At 32.5% G+C, this 21,511-nt stretch overlaps 1 protein-coding gene and 1 long non-coding RNA gene across 2 annotated transcripts in view; both read right to left on the bottom strand.

The window, feature by feature from the left end:
• Positions 1-9,539: 9,539 nt before the first annotated feature.
• On the bottom strand, positions 9,540-12,476 carry LOC143231546 (muscarinic acetylcholine receptor gar-2-like). The gene has a single exon (XM_076466067.1). The coding sequence runs from the start codon at positions 12,426-12,428 to the stop codon at positions 10,041-10,043; it is 2,388 nt and encodes a 795-aa protein (XP_076322182.1). The 5' UTR covers positions 12,429-12,476; the 3' UTR covers positions 9,540-10,040.
• Positions 12,477-14,365: 1,889 nt separating this feature from the next.
• Positions 14,366-21,511, bottom strand: part of LOC143232702 (uncharacterized) — a 142,144-nt gene continuing 134,998 nt past the window's right edge. The window contains exon 3 of the long non-coding RNA XR_013017676.1: positions 14,366-14,556. This is a non-coding gene — a long non-coding RNA (uncharacterized LOC143232702). The remainder of the gene's footprint in view (positions 14,557-21,511) is intronic.

Below are 21,511 nucleotides of genomic sequence, written 5' to 3' on the forward strand. Positions count from 1 at the left end.
TATTAAGCAAAGTTAACATTAATATTAACAAGAATTACTGAGACAAAATATGGTACCTTTCACATCGAACGTTTGACGTAGCATAACCTACATGGGAGCGAAAGGTATTATAATATTGCTTTTTTTTTCAGAGAACTTGTTTCTTTCGGATATTCACGCAAAACCACAACTAGCCATCCCTAATCTTTAAACTAGATAGATTATATACTAATTACAAACATGTCGTATCCAACATTTTGACTGATAATTACTAGTATTTTCAATGAAGTCCTCAGAAGAACAAATTTTGTGTTCATAGAGGCTGGATTTCGGTTCTAGTTCTTAATGCAATTATGATGTATTCGTAATACAAACAATAACCATTTGAACTGATCAGACAAAATCTTGCAATACAACTCACAACTGAAGTAGTAAAATAAAACACACTCTCATTTGTGGACGTGATGATTACAAAGACCATATACCATATGGGTTTACAGGTAACCCACAGATGAGTAAATAAATATCTCAGTTATAAATCAAACCACTCCATCTACCTAAATCGTGTTAATTCAACACTGTAAAAATGAGCATTACAGCTTGCCTGACTGATAGAATGAACAGAATTTATAACACCGAAGAAACTATGAAGATTTAAGAAAAATATATTATAACACCCTTCTTAACAATGAATACTGGAAACACTCGATAAAGAAGGGGAACATTTACAATAAACAGAAAGAAAATTACAAACGTATTGCTTTATCTATGAGGTCTCTCTGAACAGCCACAGAAGACATGTAAACAATAGAAATATTAGAACACTATTGAGAAGCCACAACACAATACGATTACTATTGTTATCCAACAGTCTCAACTTTAGTGTACTGCATTATTTTTGGATATACATAACTAAATGCGTTTCTTTATTCCTTCTTATTATTTAATCTAAACAGACATAATTTGATTTTGTAACTATTGCGATCTCACGAATTCGAATCTCAACTTGTCGAGTAACCCGCAAAAAACTGACGCATGGAAAATGAACCCTAAGTGGACGGTTTAGGCATCAGTCATAAAGCTGGAGATAGCTCGACTTGTAACAATACTCCATTTCGTGTTTCACATTTAAAATTTTGTAATTTTTACAACGGTTACATTCAAAGATTCAAAATAATTTGTACTACAAACACATGGAAGATTAGGGGGCTCTCAGTGGGGATGATGAGTTTCAAAAAGATACCTATTAAAATATGGGTGACTTTATTGAGGAGTAAGTATCAGGTCTGTTTGTACCACTTGTCAAGAATTAGAAGCTTGTATACGCGTTTTTACAGGAAGCAAAAATACGCGGATTTTAGTTTATATGATTATGTTACTTCATACGCTTTTACCTAAAATAACATGATAGTACATAAGATATGTTAAAAGCAAAAGCGAAAGAATTTGAATTTTGCTATACTTTTAAACTACTTCTCGGTAACAGATTAGATAATAAACTAAATTAACAAAAAATTGTGTTTTTCCACAATAACACAAATTACGTTACTCAAATATGATCTGAGTGTTATTGCAATAGCTCATTTTTAGCAGTATATAAAACAACAGGTTTTTCAATTCAAAATTGTGTTTAAATTTTGTGTTATGAAGTCACAGTATTATGATTCACATATAGATTGTAAAACATTCAACACAAAGCTGTGAATTAATGTTTGAAACTCTCCGTGGCCTGTGACATGCATGGTAAAGTGGTAACCTATCAAATAATAAGACATCTACAGAGTACATGTTAAGCTATAAGTAAACATGCAAGCTTTGATGTATAAAGTAACAAACTGTGTGGAATTATTTTTTATGTTAAACCAATATTCCAATGTATAAATGAAATGTCCAATTATTTCTAAATTGTTTTTTTATGTTGAATTTCACTAAAAACTAAACGAGGGTAATCTGCGCTAGCCGTCCATAATTTAGCATTGTAAAACTAGAAGGAAGCAATCTAGTTATCACCACCCAACGCCAACTCTTGGGCTACTCTTTTACCAACGAATAGTTGGATTGACTGTCACATTATACCGCCCCCACGGCTGAAAGGGCAAACACGTGTGGTGTAACGGGAATTCGAATCCGCGACCCTCAGATTATGAGTTGAGTGCTCTAATCATCTGCCCATGTCAGGTCTTTATTTCTACATGAAACGAAGTTTAAGTGCCGAATAAGCAAACTATCAGTGACAAACAAATACTTAATACTATCTGCTAAAGCATTTGAAATGTTATATTTCTTCTTTGTGCAATAAATCTGTATTTTCATTCCACAGAACATATAATAATAAAAAACTGTATTGTCTTTTTTGCCTGCAATTGTCCATTGTTGAATTATAGAACTGAATGAAAAACAGTATTGAATAATGTCCTAGAAGAAGAATATTACACTTATATTTTATTTGAATACATTTTTAAGAAGGCGATAGCAGTTTTTGTGATTAAAGATCAAATTTCCATTGCCAGCTTTTAGTAGCTTATATAAGCCTCGTAAATCTCTATGATAAAACATGTACTATTAAAACTTAGCAAGGGTATGAGCTTTAACGAAGTTTACGAATGTTTATCATACTAACCTTATACACTCAGAGCCATATATGATTCAGAATGTCCAGTTACGTGAATCTTAGTTATTGGAAGAGAGGATCAATACGAAATATTGAGTACAATGATAATCGTATTTTGACAAGATATATGTTATAAAGACGTTAAAACAAAAGGTAATAGAGGAAGACCATTCGTAATTGATTTACAAGCGAAACTTCAGAATAATGTAAATAATGACTACATGGATTATGGATTTTGCTCATATATGAGGTCTGTATGTGCTAGTTGTCCCTGATTTTGAAGTGACAGAGTAAACGTAGTGTCAACCTCCACCATCCTTGAACTAATGTCGAAAGAACACAAAAGTGGGATTTGGCAGTTACTCTTATGTTTCTCGAAACGGAACCTCAGCTCCACATTGTTAAATGAGTTATGATTGAAAATTATAGTTGAAGAGAATACTCTTAAAAAGGTGAAGTCATTGTTTTCAATCATTTATAGAATGTGGTTTCCTTTTTCTCCAGGGCCTGGCATGGCCGAGCGCGATAAGGCATGCGCTCGTAATCTGAGGGTCGCGGGTTCGCATCCGAGTCGCGCTAAACATGCTCGCCCTCCCAGCCGTGGGGGCGTTATAATGTGACGGTCAATCCCACTTTTCGTTGGTAAAAGAGTAGCCCAAGAGTTGGCGGTGGGTGGTGATGACTAGCTGCCTTTTCTCTAGTCTTACACTACTAAATTAGAAACGACTAGCACAGATAGCCCTCGAGTAGCTTTGTGCGAATTTCAAAAAACAAACAAACATTCTTTTTCTCCCCCTCAGTGAATCAGCGGCACGTTTATGGACGTAGAACGCTAAAATCCAGGGTTCGATTATTTGTTGTGAATACCGTGTAACTAGTCTATTGTGTAGTTTGACGCTCAAACAAGCATTTTTTATTATCAGTACGAGGCTCCAAATGTGAAAAATTTGTGTTCGGTATCAACATTGACAGTAAACATATATAGAACATATAAAGTCGGATTAATACGTGCAGAATATGTTGCTGTATTTTCAGTTTTCTAATGGGATTTCATTTTTTTTTCAGGTTTAAAAATAGCAGTATGTGACCGCAAATTCGACAACAAGACGTAAAATGCATCGAAGTTTCAGTATAGTTTTACTTAGCAGTTCTGTTTACTTTATTTTTATAAAGCTATACTGGTATCACAAATTTCCGCTTATATTTTCTACATTTCTACACACTACTTAAAAAAGTCCACAGAAGATGTGTAGAAACTAATTAAGACCCGGTATGGCCAGGTGGGTTAAGGCGTTCTAGTCGTAATCTGAGGGTCGCGGGTTCGAATTCCCGTCGCACCAAACATGCTCGCCCTTTCAACCGTGGGGGCGTTATAATGTGACGGTCAATCCTACTGTTCGTTAGTAAAAGAGTAGCCCAAGAGTTGGCGGTGGGTGGAGATGACTAGGTGCCTTTCCTGTAGTCTTACACTACAAAATTGGGGACGGCTAGCGCAGATAGCCCTTGTGTAGCTTTGCGCGAAATTAAAAACAAACAAACAAAGTAGAAACTAATTATATGTGAGTGCAGCACAGTTTGAGCACCCGTACTTAATCTTGAAAGTGTGTTTTGTGTGTGTTTTTCTTATAGCAAAGCCACATTGGGCTATCTGCTCAGCCCACCGAGGGGAATCGAACCCCTGCCTGAAAGAAGTATAGCTTTGTTTTAATAATTGTAAGAAATTAGTTAATATAATTCCTAAACTTTTCCCTACCTATCAACGCAAAAAACAGAATAACTTCATATGTAAAATACACTTTCAAAGATAATAAGTGAATATTGTGTTATTATAAAAAAAATACAAAAAGTTAGATCACCAACAAGTTTGCCGTAATAGCAAAAATATAATTTATATCGGATATTATTTTAATTTTGACTTTGTAATGGTAAATCATAATGTTTTAAAGACGTATAGATAGTATACTTAAAATATCAGCTAAAATAAATTAAAAATGTTTTATTCTTGATTTAAAAAATACACTCACTGATCCTACAATTTATAGAACAGTTTATAATACTGATTTTATACATTATATAACAGTTTAACTTATCAATAATGTTATCTAATTATGCTTGAAGCCTGAATAAACATTAGAATTTGACGTCTGTGAACAAAAGATATATAATATCGATTAGTTATGTTTGAAACGTCAAATAATATTCGAGCGAAAGCTTATGTTTCTTCAATAATATCGAACTTAATAATGAATCGTACCAAAATTAGGTCGCTATAGCTAACACACTATTATAATTGCTAGGATTAGAATGAAATAAAACAACCATATTTAGATCTGTATATAAATATCTTTAGGCACGGTTTTATAGTTAGAATATTTGTAAAACTGTAAATTAAAGTTTTCTTATTGGATATGATGTTACAAATTCACAAATATACATTTCACTCAAATATAGGGTATCTGTTTGTTGTTTGCGGAAAGCTATATGAAAGGCTTTCCCACTGCGAATATTGAAACCTAATTTTTCATGTATAAGTTCAAAGACTTACCGCTGAGTCACAGGGGTGGGAAGCATGAAAGATGTTAAAATACATACCTGAAATATAAATCTCATCAAAACATAATGATAAATATATAAATAAAAATAAAGGTTCCTATTGAATATTTAAAAAAAATATTTTAATTTTGCTCTCCCTACTTCCGGTTATGCCTCTTTTGTGGCATTCATAACTAGAAAAGTATGATGCCATGTTAAAAAAAATAACATGGTATTTTAAGCTGAATCGTTCTGAACATTATAATTTATTATAGAATTAGGGAAAATAACAATAAATGATTTCAGCGAATTATGTAATTGTTTGTTTGTTTTTGAATTTCGCACAAAGCTACTCGAGGGCTATCTGTGCTAGCCGTCCCTAATTTAGCAGTGTAAGACTAGAGGGAAGGCAGCTAGTCATCACCACCCAACGCCAACTCTTGGGCTACTCTTTTACCAACGAATAGTGAGATTGACCGTCACATTATAACGTCCCCACGGCTGAAAGGGCGAGCATGTTTGGCGCGACGGGGATGCGAACCCGCGACCCTCAGATTACGAGTCGCACGCCTTAACGCGCTTGGCCATGCCAGGCCCTTATGTAATTGTATATAATTACATATATTATTATATAACTTTGTCACTTTAAAAGATTTAAAAGTAAAGTAAAACAAAAGCGCGAATTATGAAGAAATATTGTAACACAATTCCTTGTCAGACAATTATTAGGCAAGCATTTTGGTTTTAAGTGTAACGGTCTTTGTAAGACTAACTAGTGTGCTGGTGAAGTTTCTTTAATAGGAGAGGAAAGAGATAAGAAATTCAGGATTCATTAATCGTCTGTCTCAGTTTTTGGTGCTAACAAGTTTTATATCAGAATCTTTAAAGCCCGAATATTAAAGAAAACTAAATAATAGTAGTAGCCGCAAATTACCAATTACTGTTTCACAATGAGATATCATTAAAAATATTTTCAAATTAAATTACAAATGTTTATTAATACGATTTAAAATAAAACAGTTTGGAATAGAATATAAATTAGCTCGCTTGCAAAATCTAGCATAATACTTCTTTACGCAATATTAAAACGATTGGTAGAATTTATACTACGTCTCACTGTAAGCCGGCATGCTATTGCAAAATATTTGTTCTAAATTGTTCTCACAAGAGCAGAAGACGTACATTCAGAGTAAGAACCACTTTTATAATTTTCATACAACAACAAGCAGCAATAAAGAATGTTGCTCTTGGAATAACATGTTAAAAGCTTACTACTGTTTAATACAACATTCAAGTAACAATTAAATGAGTTGTTTGTGAAGTATGAAGGGAAAAACTTATACCACAAAAAAGTGGTAAATGATAAGAAACTGTTTTTTTTCTTCAATGTACTCGTCGTTTCAGATCTGGAAGCCTGTTCCCTGGTGATGTTAAACAAAGCTTTATGAACATTGGAAATATCTGTTTATAATTTACCACTTCTTTGTATACATTTTTCCCCTTCACATGTTCTTTTTGTTCCTGAAACAAAATGTCAAGTAAATATTAATTAATAATGATGGAAAATATTTTGTTGATTAATAAAACTAATGTGTTTTCTTCACACAATATTTCCAAGAAATTTCATGTTAAATAATCTATTAGTTATCTTGGCTCTTACAAAATGAATTCATGATATAATTTCATAGGAAATTACACATTTTATAGTGTAATAATTAGATTTAAGGTTAATATAGCTCTCTGTGTACAATAGATATTTATATTACTTCGTTGATAAGTTGTGAACATCTTATGGGTAAAAAATGAAACAACAAAAATAGACTAAAAATGTATTCTTGTGCATGTTTCAAACATTGTATTACAATAACAAAGTATCATTAAGTCATCATTTACTTATTTCCGTTACTGAAGTCTATTGGCTTAAGCCTAAATCTACATACTATAAATCAATGCAAGATAGCCATTATAAGAGTATAAATTTTCAGTTTATCCAAAAAATATCTGTTTATTCGTTTATTGTTTCCGCGCAAAGCTATCCAAGGGCTAACAATAAATGACAACACTATGTTTAATTTTGAAATAATACACTAGCCGGAAGATAACTTGTCAACAGTGCCCATCGCCAACTTCTGGGCTACTCTTATCTAACTGAATAGTAGGATTTGGTTTTCGCTTTTATATCGCACTAATAGCCCCAGAGTGCTTAGTGCAATTATGTGATACGAGGGCGCGAGTTTGAACTCATTAACCACAGGAACATACTCGGCCCATTAACAAATGTGATTCTAACTCTTAATTATTTGAGCTAAAACAGTAAAATTACAAAAGAAAAGCTCAATTATATAAGAAGAAACAAATAATTTGCCTTACCAACAGTCTTCTAACGTTTTCATCACATGCAATAAAGAGTATTCATGTGCCTTTTTTAATTAATTATACTGTTTTATCTTTAAAACGTTATATCACCCTAATATATTTACGAGCAGAGTAACGCGTTAAATCCGATACTACATTCAAATATATACATACTGTATCTATTTAGAAATAGTTAATATGCACACACACAAATATACACATCATATATATATATATATATATCATAGTTTCCTCGTGGACGATCAAAATATATTACGCCAAGTGAAATCCGTTTACAACGGTTTAGTCCCTTCTTTATTACAAGGTGTGACACAAATCTTACAACTTTATTTACTTAGGATATTTCTATCCCTTTAATATATTATATTATGTAGTTGGTTTAAAATCCAAAAAAAACTTTAATTTTTAAAAGTAAATTCACCAGAAATTATATTCACATTTAAAATATTATTATTTAAATTGAGTATGGAACTCTTCAGAAGTTGTATTTCTTTGGTTTACAAATTTGCCATAAATGACCAACTTTGTTTTAACCTTTATCTATACAAAATTAACAAAAGGCAGAAACTTTGGGGCAATCAAGCTCTCTTATTAAATGATGAAGATAACTTTAACAGTTTCTGTTGAATTAGTGGTTTCATTTAACTTGTAGGACACACAGAAACACAGTGCTAGAAAAGTTTCGACCAAACATTTTTTTAATCACCGATTTTTTAAAATTCATCATCAAAGTAAACAGCCTGTTAATTTCACGATCATTTTAACTTTATCTCGATATTTTTCTAAATATAACAAGAAGATATTATGTATATATTGACTTAAAAAACAAAGTAGCATAAATTGAACTGGTTGAATCTTATTCTTATTTTGAAAGGTGTTATACGTGTCTGATTCAAAATGTTAACAATTTTCAACCTCCTGTAAATTTTGAGACAACTTTTTACTAAACAACGTAAACTCGAATTTTTTTTAAAATAGAAGTCTGACGAAATTCTTTGTTTTTATCTTCCTTCGTTACATTATGTTTTAAGAACTTTACGCAATGAGTACAAACTCACTGTGAAGAGTAGAACTCTTAAAACACTTTTATTGTCGTGACCTAGTCATCAAAATATGGCATGTAGAATTTGCCTTAATTTATTAAACTATGTTCATGTTAGTAACACGAGGTGAACTGATAAACTATGAAACAGTACACGATTATCATTCGTATTTAATGCTTCCTTCTGCTTGACATAATAACATTGCTATCCTTCTGAACATATTGACTAACCAGTAAATAACCAGTTTTTTTTGTTGACATACCTTTCTATTTTGAAACTTCACCTTATTGTCATTCAACATGTTTTCAGAATGGTATTGTACAAAAGTTATACGATATTACAACTTTTTACCAACCTTCAGCAAAGACCCTGAATATGCCAAACAAAGGCTAATTCTACAGAACTATAAAAGTAACTTCCTGCGTTATTTCTAACAAGTTAAGGGTAAACTTTTAGCTAAAACATCAGTTATGGTTTCTTAGATTCTCTGTTTCTGTTTTGTCTTTTATTTTCCGTAACTTTACTAAATAAATGCTAAAATATTTATTAAAAACATCATTTGTAGCCTCCAGAGGGCCAAGTAAACGCTATCAGAACATTGTTAATGAATGCTCATAATAACTGAATACTTGAAAACTTCACATTTTTCCGTTATGTAACAGTATTCGTCGTAAGTAATATTTATTAAACAATATAAGATGATACTAAGGTACTTCTGAAAAATTAGTTGATATAACTTGATAATAATAAAGTGCAATATAATATCAAGTAAATTAGATTTTATGGTAATAAAGAAAGTGTCAATTGTAATACTTTTGTGAAATAGTTGTGCACTATGTTTCTTTCGAATAATGTATACATCACATTCATAGAACCATTTAATATTAGCTTTAATATCATACTGAAAGTTAACAATATGTGGTGTTTGATTATATATATTATAATCAAATATATATATAGGAACTATTCTTTTATTTCACGAGTAACTTGATTCAGTACAATACATCAGACAATTAGTAGAATGTGTTACACACTACTACTAGAAGACCTATAATTTATCTTAAGACCATGTTTAATAGTCCTATTTATAGACTAATGTATAATTTACATTAACAGTTATAATTGATTTATACATATTCAAGATGAACATGTACACCAACAAATCTAAGCATGAACTCTTTAATCCGCAACGTGTGTGTTTTCTGTAATATAAATAAAAGAACAGATTGCTGTAAAAACTGAAACCATTAACAGAGTTCAAGAAAAGCAGTATTTCTAGAATTTATAAGATTCTATTTTAGTACGATACTCAGACTTATATTATTTCGACAGGAAAAACATCAACGTACTTTATGGCCTAAAATATTACACAGTAGGCGTCAACCATACATAAAAATCTAATGTTCGATATTGGATGCTATGAAAAACTGAGAAGTTTTCATTTATTGTTAAGATGTTCTCCGATGAATTTTGAGGTCTGAACAAACAAATTCACTTTACTATGTACGATGGAAATCTCCTCGAAGAAGTCGATAAAATGTCTTTTTAAATTGTTGGTTTGCCAAAGCATAACAGAAAGGGTTGATAGGACTGTTAGCATAACATAGGAAATAAGTAAAGTAGAATAAATGATAATTGACACATCCAGCTACGTCGGTGCAAAACCCTTCCACGAGTGCGCAAATGTGGTATGGAGTCCAGCATAACACAAACGCTCCTAAGATGAAGGAAATAGTTCTCAATGCTTTCCTTGCGCGGTTTTCTGACTTCGACTTTTGTCTTTTCTCTTTCACATGTTTCTTATCCTTTCTTCGCTTTTTTGCCAAAGAAGTAACAAAGGCTGTTTTGGAGCAAGTTTTCGAAAAGTCTTTAGATGTTGTGGCCCCTGTTACTGACTGATCATGGTCTACCATCGGTTGTAGGTCATCCAGATGTGCAACTCGCGTCACCGTTTTCAAATCAGACATATTTTCTACTTGCATACTCACGACGCTATATTTCTTATGATGTTGGTGAGAATGAACAGCAGGAATGTCATAAAAGACCACAGGATCAGTATTCACTGCCTTGTCTTTAGTACGTGGCGCAAGAGCACCTTCTGTTGGAGGAGAAATGTCTGCAGGTAAAGCTTCGCTAGCTGGAGAAGTCATAGCAACAGAACTTTCTTGATCAATATATCTCATGTCATTAGTTTCCAACTGTTCTAGTGGTTTTTCTTCCCTTACTGAACCTAAGTTAAGGGTTTTAGGAGGATTTGGCCTTTCGTTGGTATTGACAGATCTTTCTTCTGGTGTACTAGTGTTCAGTACTTTATGGTTATCACCGTGAGTTATCACTCCTAAGACTAAGGAAGACTGTTCGTTTGTAGGAGTGATAATATTTTCATTTTCCAGAAAATTCATGTGTCTAATTGTGTCTTTAACAGAATCCAAAGGTAGATGCTTTTGCACAGCCGATGGTGGAGGAACTAGTTTAGGGATTGGTTCGTCGGTAATTGGTGACCTGGCAATGTTTATATTTTTAGTCAAGTCTCGTTTATTGTTAAGAAGAACAGACTTGACTGAGGGCTTAAGCTTGCTATTTTTTTCTGGCTTTTGATAATTTTCCTCATCAGAGTCAAACATTGGACTACTAGATCGGTCTGGATCTGATGCTTCTTTCCTTTCTGAGAAGCTGGTAGTTTCTGTATTTCCAGTTCTGTATGACAAAGTTTTCTGATTGGCTGACAAATCACCACTTCCGTGTCCTGCAGTTTGAGGATTCTGGAGGTTCATTTGTGCAGTAGAGGGCACTGTATTTATGTTACCTGCATGGGCAGGTTTTGGTTTGTCTTGACTCAATAAAGTACTCTGTGTTTTTGATATTCCGATTGGTTTGTTTTCCCCAGTTGTTCTTCCCATAGCAACGAGGCTCTGCATTTTCTTTTGTTTTGCTGCTGATCTTTTCTGCATGTCACTAGCTGTTTTGTATATTCCTCCATATAAAACAAAGAGTACTACTAACGTAGCGTAAAAGTAGCCAAAGATAAGGGATGTATTAAAAACAGGATCTTTAAGAAATTGTACAGCACACTCCCCAGGGTTCAGGTCTCTGTAACCGATAAAATGTTCCCATCCCATGATGCTGATAAAGAAGACTAGAAAAGGAATAATCCATGTGACTGCCACCATAAAAATCACCTTGTTTCTGGTACGCCAATTTCGATATTTTGCAGCAATGTTAACAGAGCAATATCTATCGATGGTGATGAGAAGCACTGTATAAATGGACACCAAGCAGACGGTGTGGTCAGTAGCTAACCACAAGTCACAAGGAATTGGACCGAGATCCCAGCGACCCACCAGTACATAAACGGCATAAAAGGGCATTGAAACAATTCCAATAAGAAGATCTGATACTGCTAAAGAAACTATGAAATAATTACTTGGCTGTCTAATGGCACGTTCTACAGCAAAGGCCATCAAAACTAAGATGTTACCAGCAACTGTCAATATAATGCACAAACCTATGGAGACAGCTATAAATATTGTTAGCCACAACGCATATGGTGATACAGGATTATCAATAACTTTAGCTGTACTGTTAGTGGTATTTTCAAAAGAAATCGTGTCATTTCCACTAGTTTGGTTACTGAAACACAACACCGACAGAGCATCCACAAGTTCTGTATTATTGTCCACTAGATGTCCTGGGACCTCTGAAAATGTAGAAATGGATGTCGTAAACCAGTCATAAATGGAAGAAAAATTGACTACTAAAGGGGTACTAGTAGTCCGAAAGGACACATGACTGCTATCGTTTGAAGCAAGTGGTGTTAAGTGTGATCTTGAATAACTCACATGCAGAGTCTGGGCCACATTTGTTTCATTAGGTCTATTAGAGATCATGGTTAAACTGAGTAAGTTCCTTCTAAGCAGATCTTGACAGAAATAAGTTCCAATCACATCTTTTTTCTGGAAAATAAAGCAGAAAACATACTTTGCTATTTACTAGCGATGAATTATTTACAGCATCAAATACATGAAACGCTTATAAAACTAATTAATAAGAAATATAGTTTGAAGATAGAATACTATAACATCAACATAATATGAGTCCAAAACTACAGTCATGTCCCAAGAATGTGATGACTTGGACATATGTATATACATATATAAATCTATCTTTCAAGTGGATATAAAAGTCCATTTCTACGTCAAATTGTAAGGGAGTATAAATGATACGTCTGTCACATATCTTTGGAAACGAACTGGTACAAAACTTGAGATTGCCTGTATTTATGAAAAACTGCAGTTGAGATTTACTTACGTACACACTACATAATGCAAATCAAATAATAAGTTAGTAAAAATGTGTCATACTTTTGTACTGAAAACCAATAGCATTAGAAAATTTCTAAATTTGCAGAAATAATTTGCAATTATTTATTTTAAATAGCTACAGTAAACTATATTATTTGATTCTTATTCTATAATTACATTAGTTTTTCTTAAATATATAATACTAATTTTATTCTCCAAGATCATTTCACTGGTTAATGAGAATATCAGTTTCAAAATATCAAATATTCATAAAGATTTTGGATCTCTAAGATTATCAAATACTCTCCAAATATTGACAGGAAGCACTTTTCGAAATACAAATAATGGATGGAAACTTACTCAGTGGCTAATTCACAGATACATTTTTTAATTATTTTACATATTTTTAACCACAAACTGTATTTTTTCAGTTTGTCTTTACACAACTCTGGATGAAACAAAATACTCCTCAAAATGAATTCATAGGGTTATGGAAATTTTTGTTTTGATCAGAAACTGACAAGTAACAAACAAATCATAAGAAAAGCAAATGTATCCATCCAAAGCATGGAAAACTGTTTAGCATAGTTACTGTGTGCTTCAGATACTCCTCTGGATACTGATCTGTGGCAATTGGTTTCCTTCCTCCATACGGACATTTCCCAACTCATGGTGAGTCACTTACTGTACAAGAAAATCCTAAACCGAAAGAGCATGCTGATTTATTTATTGTTTCTTTGGAATTAAATACAAAGCTACACAATGGGCTATCTGTGCTTTACCAACCACGGATATCAAAACCCAATTTCTAGTAGTGTAAGTCCGAAGACATATCGCTGTGCCACTACAGGAGATACAGATGCTCTCCATCGGATTCATCTATGGAGTACGAATTAGCCATCATATTTGAGCCGTTGTCTTCAAATGAATGAAGTTCTTCACCGTCCGATGTCATTGTCATTCACAACTACAAAATTTCTCACTAATTAAATTAGTGTGTGACTTCTCATATATATTCAGATTCTGATTCATGTATCTCATAGACTTCATAGAAACGTCCCAGATCACTGTAATAGTATTACAGTCTTGTAATTGAAACAAACGCTACACACACTATATTAAAGCACTATATAGTAGTTGTACTCAGTTTATATTATGTTAGTGTTCCCAAGTCTTATACATTCTCTGCCAATACTGTCTGTGAAGGCAAGACAAAATATGAATATATCTATGAATAGCGTCCAATCGTGGATTTTTAAACCTGATTGTCTTGTTCTGAAATTCTACGTCATACTTTTGATATTGGTTTAATAGGTTCCTAACACAGCTTTTCCGTAATCGTAAACTATCTAACTTTAGTCTATTAAAGACAGTATTAAAGAAATTGTGTTGTATGTACTCTACGGAACACTCAGTAGTTACGTCTCCTATCTAAAATTTAATATTAAATACCGCTTAAAAATATATTCCAATTTTGAACTGTATTCTTAGTAACATAAAAATATTTCACTCAAACTATAATTTCAAAATTTATTTGCCTTTTCTCTCACTTCAAAAGATCGTATATTTTGAAACGAAATATTTCAAAGACAGGGACTTATTTTACAGAGATCTTCGGTTCCGTATAAGTAGATGAAGAGCAGTGACCAACTGGCCAGGAGGGATCTTCTAACGTCCATATTTCTCCTTATCCAGGCAACCTTCACAAACGTACCTGTAAAGATGAAGAAAACCTAGATAAGTAACAGTAGGTTCACTAATACCAGAATTGAAAGCTTACAATGTATATTGTTTTGTAGATAATGTAAACTTCATTTATTTTAATATCGGGAACATTGTGTAATTTTAGTAGTAATTAATGACAGCTCCAAAAAAAAAACACAAACAAATAGAGAATAAACGGATTAATTTGCTTTTCAAGTCATACTAACTACAATAATTAAACTGATCAATTCATATTGTTTCATTAAATGCAAGCCCTCCACGTAAGGAAAAATTTGTTGTGTTTTCAACAAAAATAACAACTTTCTTGTTTATTGTTGTACTATGTATCATTACAGATAAAGATACGTAAAAGTCATATGCTAACTTATATCAATATATGTCTAATAATCATAGTAATTTGTAATGTTCGCCCAAGAATGTGGCGTAACACACAGTAACTAGACAAGGCTCAAAATCTTTACAGAAATTCCTGACCTTAAAAATCAGAATGAATCAAAGCACAAAAGTGAAACATTAAAGACCATGTTTTAGTAAAAATAATTCTTGTGCTTTAAAGTACATCTATACACGTCTTTTTATAAAATAGTCTTTATGATTTAAACATAATTTGCTAATTTGATGATTAAAGCAAAAACAACATTTTTTTTTCCTTACGTAGTTTTTATTACCTAAACGGAAAGTGTTATAATTACGAATCGGTTAAACTATTCAGAAATAGCGCTAAAGAATGTGAGAAAGAGTAAAAACACTATTGTAAAAAGTCGTCGTCATTATTAACTGCACTTTGATATAGTTCTCCTTCTTATCTTTGTATGAATACAATTGTTATTACTAGAATGTCTTAGTTTAATGTTTGGACAACATTTAACGAAATAGAATTTTATTAGAAGTTCCAGTCTTTACAGTAAGGTTTGTTTCGATAATTTTCAAGGAAACATGTTTTAACGGTAAGAAGGTATTAGTATTTAAATCAAGAATATATTTACATTTTACAAAACGATTATGGTTAATTATGCACGTGCATGTCAGTTCATGTGACTTTACATATATTTATTTATGGCTGAACAGGAAAAACAAAAACATGTGGATAAATATAAAATTATGGAAAACGCTAGATATGTACATAATATTAGGAATGTTTAAGGATATACCGGTCAAAGATATATAGATATATATCTGGGTGTTTATTAATTATGGGATGGTTTTATTTTACTCATATAGTTTCTCTGGTTTTTATTCTGTCAGCGTCAGGTTCATATTTTCGTTCTGGAACATTCAGTTCAGAAAACTACTATTTATACACATATGCTCGTGGATTTTGTTGGCAATTTTTGTGTTATTTTAACTTGACAATCCAGTTACACTCTTTTTTAGTTGTGTAAAAGACTGGGCAATCGTTACACTTTAGTTTATAAATGTTTCCTGGTGACGTAGGTTCGTTATATAATTTTCTTAACATTTCTTTAATTTTGTGAAAATGAATCTAGACGTTATGTTATATTTCTGTGGTAGTATTTTTAACATTTCTGATAGAGGTACATGCTATATTTTCTGCATTTAGGCTAGTGCAACTGATTAGGTTTCCTTTGCTTTATGGATTGTTTTTTTTTTAATTTATTAAGTGCATGTTGTCCGTTAATAGTTTTTGTAACTATTTCATTATGGAACTGGTTTACTAACGTAAGCTATTAAGTGCTGAACTTATACATGGCGGTTTTCTATGGTGCATATAGTGTATGCTAAATTTAGAAGGCTTTTTAGAGCGCCTAACTTCTAATGGATTATATGATTAGAAAATGTTTATGAAATTTCCGTTGTATGTGGTTTTCCTACGAATTTTAGTGGTGAAGCCTTTAGGGGTATGGATTGGGGTAATGCTATTGTTTAGAGCTTACAATTTATTTTTCACTGCAAAGTGTATGTTCTTTTGTAGGTTGTTTCTGTGTTGAAAAAAATATTGCTTTTAATCTTGACAGCTAGAGGCGCAAAAAACATCATCTGTACATGTAACTCAAAATGCAGGTTTATATAAGGAAATGACAAATTGTAATGAAAAAGAATGACCCAAATAGCTGTTAATGGATTCCCCATGGCAAGCCCATGTAAATCAAGGAAGCACGAATCTCTAAATAGAAAGTAAATAAATATGGCTACTTGTAACATCGTATTAGTTGTTGCTGTTGTAAATCATAAGGCAATACAACTTGCTGCAGAAATTATTGAACAAGATCCCAAATAGAGATTTAAAATAACATACACTTTATGCATCACAGAAAGCATCGATAATAAAGTTGCACACTTATATCAAAGTTTTAATAACGTAAGTTACTATAGTAATTACAAAAATTATCAACAAATTTAAAAATACAGCCAACAGACGCTTAAAAAATACAGAAACTCATTAAATAATCCACAAAACAAAAGAAACCTATTCTATTGCACTATCCCATACATAAAAAAATATTAGCATACCTCTATCAGATGTTTCGAAAAGACTAGCACATAAATATAGCCTTAACATAATACCTAGATTTGTTTCAACTCCTGGAATGTAAATAAAAACACATTGAAATATTATATAACGAGCTCTCCACCAGGTAACATCTACAAAATAAAGTGTAACCATTGCCCAACCTTTCACATGGATGAAATAGGATGTAACTTGAAAAGCAGGTTAAAAACACAAAATAAACCTTTCTAAATATATGACCACATGAACAAAAACATTTTTTTTTCTGAACTGAATGTCACAATAAGGGAACATGAACCTGACGGATGAATGTCAGCAACAATGAACATTTTACGTGTGTGTAAAGTAACAAACACTTAATTCTTGAACGTTACAAAATATGCATATTCCATCTTCAGCAAGCTATATGAAATATTGTAAATTATTACGTACACAATTTAATAAAGTTTAATATTCTATAAAATTTATTAAAATACAGAATAATAGGATAAAGTAAATTAGAAGATAACCAGATAAACAAAAAAGAATAGGATAAGACAAGTATTATAACAGTATTTTATATAAGTGTTCAGAACAGACTTAGCTCAGGTGAAGCTGTGTTATTATTTAAATCTGGGACTTCATTGATAATAGATAAACCTTCTTTAATTAAAAGTTCAATATTGGATGATCCAGATGACTTTGAAATTCGTAATCAAGATGAAGTAGGTTATTGATTTCATTTTTGTGCTAATTGTGAAGTACGGAAATTGATAATTTTGTATCAGTTTTGCTTGGTACTCCTACATGTTCACAAGATAGCAGATATAGTTTTATCAGTGGCATTTAGCCATGACATATATATTTATATACAATTGTGGAACGCGTAAAAGTTGTTAATAAGTCTTCAGATCTGAATATATTTTGTATTTTGAATGCTGATTATAATATCATTTGTAGTTAAACTTGGAGATAAAAACATTTTAATTACTTTTTAAAGTTTGTGATTTCACTACGAATCTTTCTTATATAAAAAATGGAATGATCAGTCTTAATTGATATTTGTCAACACTGTATGGTTTCTTTGGAGGTTTAAATCTGTGAGAAGAGAACATGTGTGTTAGGACTTGAATAAAATGCAAGTGATAGGCGTTGTTTATTAGCATGTTCTGTAAAGTGGGGATTTCGGTTTGGTTTAGTTTATTTTGAATTTCGTGCAAAGCTACACGAGGGCTATCTGCGCTAGCCGTCCCTAATTTAGCAGTGTAAAACTAGAGGGAAGGCAGCTAGTCATCACCATCTACCACCAACTCTTGGGCTACTCTTTTACTAACGAATAGTTGGATTGACCGAAACATTATAACATCCCCACGGCTGAAAAAGCGAGCATGTTTGGTGCATCTGGGGGATTTCGGCATGAAGAGAGAGGTAGTTAGAACAGCTGTTATATATATATTCTCTCTATTGAGAATATTGAGTATAAGGTTACGTTTTAAAGAATTCGGAATAAAACTGTCGAATCGAGTAAGTAGGATTGTTTAAGTTGATTTTAATGATAAACAGACGTTATAAAGTGGTTGTCTAATCTGCTGATTCGGATATCAATAAAAGGCAATATACCGATTTTTTCAGATTTTCTTTTTGTAAAATTGTTTTTGTTTGTTTTTGAATTTACTCGCAAAGCTACTCGAAGGCTATCTGCGCTAGCCGTCCCTAACCTAGCAGTGTAAGACAAGAGAGAAAGCAGCTAGTTATCACCACTCCCCACCAACTCTTGGGCTACTCTTTTACCAACGAATAGTGGAATTTGCCGTTACATTACAACGCCTCCACGAAAGAAATGGTAAGCATGTGATGGGGATTCAAACCCGCGACCCTCAGATTACGAGTCGAGACCCTAACAACCTGGCCATGCCAGGCCACACTTTTGTAAAAGCTATAACTTATAATAAAATCAAACTTAATCATTAAATAAACTCAAAACTAAACTTTCATGATATATGTCTTATTTAGATGGGTAAACTATATTCAATTGCGATGAGTTTCATTGATAAAACTAAATACTTTCAGCTAACAAATTACAATGTTGCTTAAAGTTTCAAGTAAATACTTTGTTTATTAATTTAAGAACCAACACTGAAACAATACATTTTAAATGCTGTTCGGAAATGTAGTATCTGTTTAGATTCAACTACTACACAACTGTTTGTGTGAAATTGAAAATGATTACTCGAATAGAGGAGTTTTGTTTTCAAAATATCGTAAAATTATATTATACTTGAACATTGTAATGACTTGACAACTTTGTTTCACATACGGTTGGACTCTCATGATACTGGTTAATTTAATTAGATGTGTCTTACAAAACTTACAGAAGGTTGAGTAAGTTATATCAAAACAATATGGGGCGTCATCATTTCGTTACAGTCAATGTCACCACTTGTGCAAAAAAGATCTGTCTTAAGTCTATCATTTCCAAATCACAACACTCTTCCCCGCTAGTTTTCCATAATCCATCTAGTGTACAAGAATTACAGTTTTTTATGTCCTACTTCAACAGCCTGAGTACACATAAATTTACAGTCGCTTCATCTGGCGACTTGACATTAATGTATATGTATATGACACTTGAACGGGAGGTATGACCATATGTCTTACCTTAGAAGACCCATACATTTTTGGTCTAACTTCAAGACGGAGATTCTCGATTATGTGAGCGGATCTTGCCATTGAACTCTGTGCTTTTGGGTTCTTATCTGTTACACGACGCTGCAGTTTGTTTCTCACTAGTGGTGTACAATATGTTGCAGATTACTTTATGGATGGTTCCTTCTCAAACTGACCCATATTCCTATTTTTTTTCAATGCTTTAAAGTTAAAAGGATATCAAAGTTTGGTCATTTTAAATCTTTGATCCTTATTATCTGAATGTATGAAAGAGCTGTTACAAATCATTTCAAAAAGAAAAACGATCAATTTTCTGTGGTATCGCACTACATTTGTAACATCTAACAATGTCCAAATGTAGTTTGGCATATTTCGTTCTACCACAAATTTATATCACCTTGATTTTCGTATAAAAAATCGTTTTTCTATAACTATTCAACTCCTGCATTTCATTTCCTAAATTCGTTCTGTACAGTGTAAAATTTCCTTTGGTAATATGACGATATCATAAAAAATCCATTAATTTGAAGAAAGGTTTTAGAGAAGCGCGTCGGTACATTACAGCTAATTGATAATCATTTCAACCATGTTTGTATGTTTGGTATGTTTTCGGATTTACAACGCAAAATCAGGGGTTCGATTTTGGTTGGCTCAGCAGATAGCCCGATGTGGTTTTGCTATAAGAAAACGCACACACTCTAAAGAGCTGATAAGACGTATTACACTAGTGAGTGAACAAATACACGTTATTAACAAAATACTTACGATGCACTCATGTTCTGAACGGATGTTAATGCACATTCCACAAGTGGGCGGAAAAGTATGAGACAGAGCTGAATCATTTACATTACAAGATACAATTTGCTGTGTTACTTGGAAGCTTAAATTATTATTGACTGATTTTCAAAGTTTGATATTCCTAATTGCTCTTATGAAATGCATACTAATAATAGATGGTTTTGTATTGTTGTTTTAATATTTTAAGCAATAATATAAACCAAATAAAACAAACACTTTAAATTTGGTTTTAAAAAGTTGTGAATAGTGTACAATAAGAATTTATTTATCGATTATGCTTTTATGGAATATCCGGATAAACACAAACAGTATCAGAGTAGCACATTAACGTAGGCGATCGAATTTTTTATTCAAATAAAAGTCATTCATCCACGACTACACGTCACTTTGATGGCCACTTGATAAAAACTAAAAGAATAATGCGTTAAAGTAATTGGAACGAAACCATTATAGAACGTTTATTGACGAATGATGCAGGTTTCAAGAATAAATTTAACTATATATTATTTCCTAGGGCGCTTTATGTTAGCTTCAGAAATCTAAAGCAGTTCAGTAGCCGCAACAGTAAATAAAGTATTTCATTTGCTTGAGAAACAAATAACGCGGGTTCGAATCCCCGTCGCACCAAACATATTCACCATTTCAGCGGTAGGGAATTTACAATGTGACGGTCAATCCTACTATTCGTTGGTAAAAGAGTAGCCTAAAAGTTGGCGGCGGGTGGTGATAACTAGTTGCATTCCCTCTAGTCTTACACTGCTAAATTAGGGACGGCTGGCGCAGATAGCCCTCGAGTAGTTTTGTGCGAAATTCAAAGCAAACCAGCTTATTAAGGATAATAAAACTATATTGTTGAAGGGATAAAAAAATATAAATATGAATGATACCACAAGTATTTTAGATCTATTTTTTACCGCGCAGGCTTATCAGGTTGTATAAAACAAATTGTTGTCAGCATGACAGTTCTTCAAAAAGAAACGGAAAGCTAAATAAGAAAGCTGATTGGTAATACTTTTTTTGCTGGCTTAGG

The sequence above is a fragment of the Tachypleus tridentatus genome, chromosome 11, assembly GCF_004210375.1.
Source record: "Tachypleus tridentatus isolate NWPU-2018 chromosome 11, ASM421037v1, whole genome shotgun sequence".
NCBI classification, from domain to species: domain Eukaryota; kingdom Metazoa; phylum Arthropoda; class Merostomata; order Xiphosura; family Limulidae; genus Tachypleus; species Tachypleus tridentatus.

Coding starts and splice junctions, on each gene's coding strand:
- LOC143231546 (XM_076466067.1), bottom strand. CDS start 12,428: ATGATCTCTAATAGACCTAATGAAACAAATGTGGCCCAGACTCTGCAT.